At 51.3% G+C, this 5,000-nt stretch overlaps 1 protein-coding gene across 1 annotated transcript in view; it reads right to left on the bottom strand.

Moving 5' to 3' along the window:
* Nucleotides 1-8: 8 nt before the first annotated feature.
* Nucleotides 9-5,000, bottom strand: part of ncoa2 (nuclear receptor coactivator 2) — a 57,678-nt gene continuing 52,686 nt past the window's right edge. The window contains exon 7 of the mRNA XM_056583977.1: nucleotides 9-532. Within this exon, the coding sequence (XP_056439952.1) occupies nucleotides 9-532 (524 nt within the window). The remainder of the gene's footprint in view (nucleotides 533-5,000) is intronic.

The raw sequence follows: 5,000 nt of genomic DNA, 5'->3' as shown, positions 1-5,000 counted from the left end.
CCCCAGTACTAGTGCCCCCCAGTACCCCCCAGTACCCCCCAGTACTGGGGGGTACTGGGGGGCACTGGGGGGACACTGGGGGGTACTGGGGGGTACTGGGGGGCACTGGGGGGACACTGGGGGGCACTGGGGGGTACTGGGGGCACTGGGGGCTCTGGGGGGCACTGGGGGCTCTGGGGGGTACTGGGGGGCACTGGGGGGGCACTGGGGGGTACTGGGGGGTACTGGGGGGTACTGGGGGGCACTGGGGGCACTGGGGGGGCACTGGGGGGACACTGGGGGGCACTGAGGGCTCTGGGGGGCACTGGGGGCTCTGGGGGGCACTGGGGGTACTGGGGGGCACTGGGGGGGCACTGGGGGGCACTGGGGGGGCACTGGGGGGGCACTGGGGGGCACTGGGGGGGCACTGGGGGGGCACTGGGGGCACTGGGGGGCTCTGGGGGACACTGGGGGCACTGGGGGCAGTTGGGGGTGCCCCCAGTGCCCCCAGGTGCCTCCCTGACCCTCCAGGTGCCTCCTCTTCCGCGGGGTCCTAGAGGTCAGAGGTCAGGGCTCCTCCACTGACGGCCCCGGAGCCGTACTGTAGGGGGGCCACTCCTCCTAATCCGCCGGGGGGCCTCTGGAGGGGTACAGGGGGGATACGGAGGGGGGGTCAACAGGCCCACCGCGGCCCCCCTGTGGAGAGAGTCCTGATCCTCTAGGGGGGGCCGGGGTCTAAAGCACCAGACTAACACCCTGCCTCCGCCCTGGTCCGACTCCTCACACAGCACGGCCTCTCAGAGCAGAGCGGAGGCTATAGAAGCACGCACGCCTGCACACACACACGCACACGCACACACGCAGGCCTGCACACACACACGCACACGCACACACACGCACGCCTGCACACACACATGCACGCCTGCACACACACACGCACGCCTGCACACACACACGCACACGCACACACACGCACGCGTGCACACACACATGCACACACGCACACACGCCTGCACGCACACACGCACGCCTGCACACACACACGCACGCCTGCACACACACACGCACACGCACACACACGCACGCCTGCACACACACATGCACACACGCACACACGCCTGCACACACACACGCACACACGCACGCCTGCACACACACACACGCACACGCACACACACGCACGCCTGCACACACACACGCACACACGCACGCCTGCACACACACACACACACACACACACACGCACGCCTGCACACACACGCACACGCACACACACACGCACGCCTGCACACACACACGCACACACGCACGCCTGCACACACACACGCACACGCACACACACGCACGCCTGCACACACACACACACACACACGCACGCTTGCACACGCACACGCACACACACTAGCGGTGTGTGACTGAAAAGCGAATCAGAGGCATGTGTGTGTTGGTGTTAGAAGCTCAGGGTGAGTTTTGTTGCTCCATCGCCTTATTGGTTTAACGACAGAAGCAGTACCAGGAAATACAGTGTTACTTTCATTGTAGAGTATAATATGTATATATATAAATATATATATATAAATATATATATATATATATATATATATATATATATATATAAATATATATATATATATATATATATAATATATATATATATATATATATATATATATATATACCTTATACATATAAATACTTTTGAATATATTATTTGAATCAAGCTTGAATTAAAGAATCGATAAGCTATTCAATAGTAGGATTGATTTGTTTGAGCAGTTGACTACACATTTATTAAGTTTCCATCAACTTTTTTAAGCGTCTTTGTGTTTAAAAGGTAAAAGCCAAACTGTAAAATAAATATTAAAAAATATTAGCTGACAAAATTTTAAACAAGATCTACAATCAGAAATATGAATCATCATACATCATTCATTCATTGAAGTTATAGAATTAAATATAGAAAAGATCAACAAATCGCTAAAGACACACAATTATTTCTCACACATTAATACAGAGTTTAAATGGAACAGATTGGCGCAAGTCAAAAACAAACACCCACACTCACGTAATTACACACACACACTCACACACACACACACACACACACACACACACAAACCCACACTCACGTAAACACACACACACACACACACACACACACACACACAAACCCACACTCACGTAAACACACACACACACACACACACACACACACACACACACACACACACACACACACACACACACACACACACACACACACACACACACACACCTGCACACACACCTACTTAAGCACTCGTGCACACACACACCATGGCACAATGCAGTGAGCAGCAGCCCCAGCGGAGGTGTTTGAGGGTAATTACTGCGCCGCTGTCCGCTCCGGACCCTAATCTGGGGGACCCCATTGTTGGCGGCCCCCTTCATTAGCAGCTATACACCGTCCTCCCTCCTGCCACACACCCGGTTAAACCCCATCCAAAAGGCTGCCACAGGCCCACCTACCCCCCCCCCCCCCCCCCCCCACAACAGAAGTGTGCTGCTCCATAATGGGGGGCAGCACTCTGCTCCATAATGGGGGGCAGCACTCTGCTCCATAATGGGGGGGCAGCACGCAGCCACTAAGCCGCGGCGTGGGCCAGGAAGCGTGCCCAACAATGGGCCCAACTTTTATACGACACTTTAAAGCAAACACGGGAGTCTGCCCCCCCTCCCTCCCCCTCTCCCCCCCTCCCTCCCCCTCAACGACTCCTCACCCTTTGAGCGCTAAAGGGCGGTGGGGTGGGGGGGGGACACTCATTGGCTCACTCATTAATTGGGGGACAAAGTGTGTCCACTGAGGCAGAGTGCGCCGGGCGAGGGCCGGGGGATCAACAGTAGGCCTTTAGTGAAAGCGCCCTGCTGGCCATTCAGACGGCTGTCAATGATTAGAGCGGATCAATACAGTGAGGGCAGTGGCTGATCTACGAGGGTGGGAGCAGCGCTGGGCCTCCCCTTTCATTGGACTCTACTGTAAACCGTTGAGGGGGAGGAGGGGGAGGAGGGGGAGGAGGGGGAGGAGGGGGAGAATCCTTAATAGGATGCTTCCTGAGCATAAAGAAAAACAACAGCAGCTCTGGTCGGGGGGGGAGTTGTGTGTTGTGTGTTGTGTAATGTGTGTTGTGTGTTGTGTGTTGTGTGTTGTGTGTTGTGTAATGTGTGTTGTGTGTTGCCTGTTGTGTAATGTGTGTTGTGTGTTGTGTGTTGTGTAATGTGTGTTGTGTGTTGCCTGTTGTGTGTTGGTCAAACAGGGAGGGATACCTGTCCTCTTACCTGAGATTCAGCTGACGTTAAGCCCCCCCCCCTCAGAGATAGCAGCCAATTCCCTTAGCCAATGACGTGCTTTGTTTTACCTAGAGCTCTCCCTGGCCTCCATCGTGAGTGTCAGCCTTGCGTCGTGCGACTGAGCCGTGAGCCAGCAGGTCTGAGTCCGAGGGGCGCTCGGGGAGCCGTGGTAACGACCGGTGGGCTTATCTGAACCCAATGAGGTGGTCCCATCGACGGGCTGATCCGCTCAGTAAGCTAACAGACCGCGCGGCTCGGCCTGTGATTGAGCTGTGATACGTGTCTTAGTGCGCGAGTCCGTCCGTACCGGATTGTGTGTGCATGTGTATGTGTATTTGTGTGTGTGTGTTTGTTTGCATGCACCTATGAGAGTGTGTGTTTGTGTTTTTTTCTGTGCGTCCATCCATGTGTGTGTTCGTGTGTGTGCGTGTGTGTGTGACCACCCATGTGAGTGTGTGTATGAGTGTGTGTTTTTTTGTGTGTGTCCATCCATGTGTGGGTGTGAGTGTCCATCCATGTGTACAGCATTTACACACACACACACACACACACACACACACACACACACACACACACACACACACACACACACACACACACACACACACACACACACACACACACACACAGGCAGGCTTTTCTCTGTGCTCTCCATGTGAACCAGCGGATTGGGGGGATGCGCTCCCCTGCTCATTATGAGTTGTAAAGCAGGTTGTGATTGTGGTCGCTGGTTCGAGTCCCACGGGGCGGATTCTCAGTGTTTCCTCTGTGCTGTGATCAGAGCAACTGGGGAGCAAAGTTTAGATTGGGGAATCCAAGCTAATCAATAAGTAGAATCACACCAGGCGGTTTAAGCCTGCTTTACATCTCCTTCACCCTGTTGGCTATCAACACACTAATCAATGAGATGGAAAATATGTATGTGATGCTAATATCGTTCATCTTCTTCTACTTCTTCTTATTATTACTATCTATCTGTCTATCTGGGTATCCATCTTGAAGAATTTCTATCTATCTATCTATCTATCTATCTATCTATCTATCTCTCTCTCTCTCTCTCTCTCTCTCTCTCTCTCTCTCTCTCTCTCTCTCTCCTCTCTCTCTCTCTCTCTCTCTCTCTCTCTCTCTCTATCTCTCTCTCTCTCTCTCTCTCTCTCTCTCTCTCTCTCTCTCTCTCTCTCTCTCTCTATCTCTCTCTCTCTCTCTCTCTCTCTCTCTCTATCTATCTATCTATCTATCTATCTATCTATCTATCTATCTATCTATCTATCTATCTATCCATATATCTGTCTATCTATCCATCAAACTGTATCTATCTATCTATCTATCTATCTATCTATCTATCTATCTATCTATCTATCTATCTATCTATCTATCTATCTATCTATCTATCTATCTATCTATCCCTCTATCTATCCATCTATCTATCTATCTATCTATCTATCTATCTATCTATCTATCTATCTATCTATCTATCTATCTATCTATCTATCTATCTCTCTCTCTCTCTCTCTCTCTCTCTCTATCTATCTATCTATCTATCTATCTATCTATCTATCTATCTATCTATCTATCTATCTATGACAGTCTTCTATCCCCCTACTATCTATGACAATAAAGTCTATCTTTATCTTTATCTTTATCTTTATCTTTATCTGTCTGTCCGTCCGTCTTACTATCTGTGTAGCGATTGA

The sequence above is a fragment of the Gadus chalcogrammus genome, chromosome 23 (genome assembly GCF_026213295.1).
Source record: "Gadus chalcogrammus isolate NIFS_2021 chromosome 23, NIFS_Gcha_1.0, whole genome shotgun sequence".
In the NCBI taxonomy this organism is placed as follows: Eukaryota; Metazoa; Chordata; class Actinopteri; order Gadiformes; family Gadidae; genus Gadus; species Gadus chalcogrammus.
This window is presented reverse-complemented; position numbering and strand designations above follow the sequence as displayed.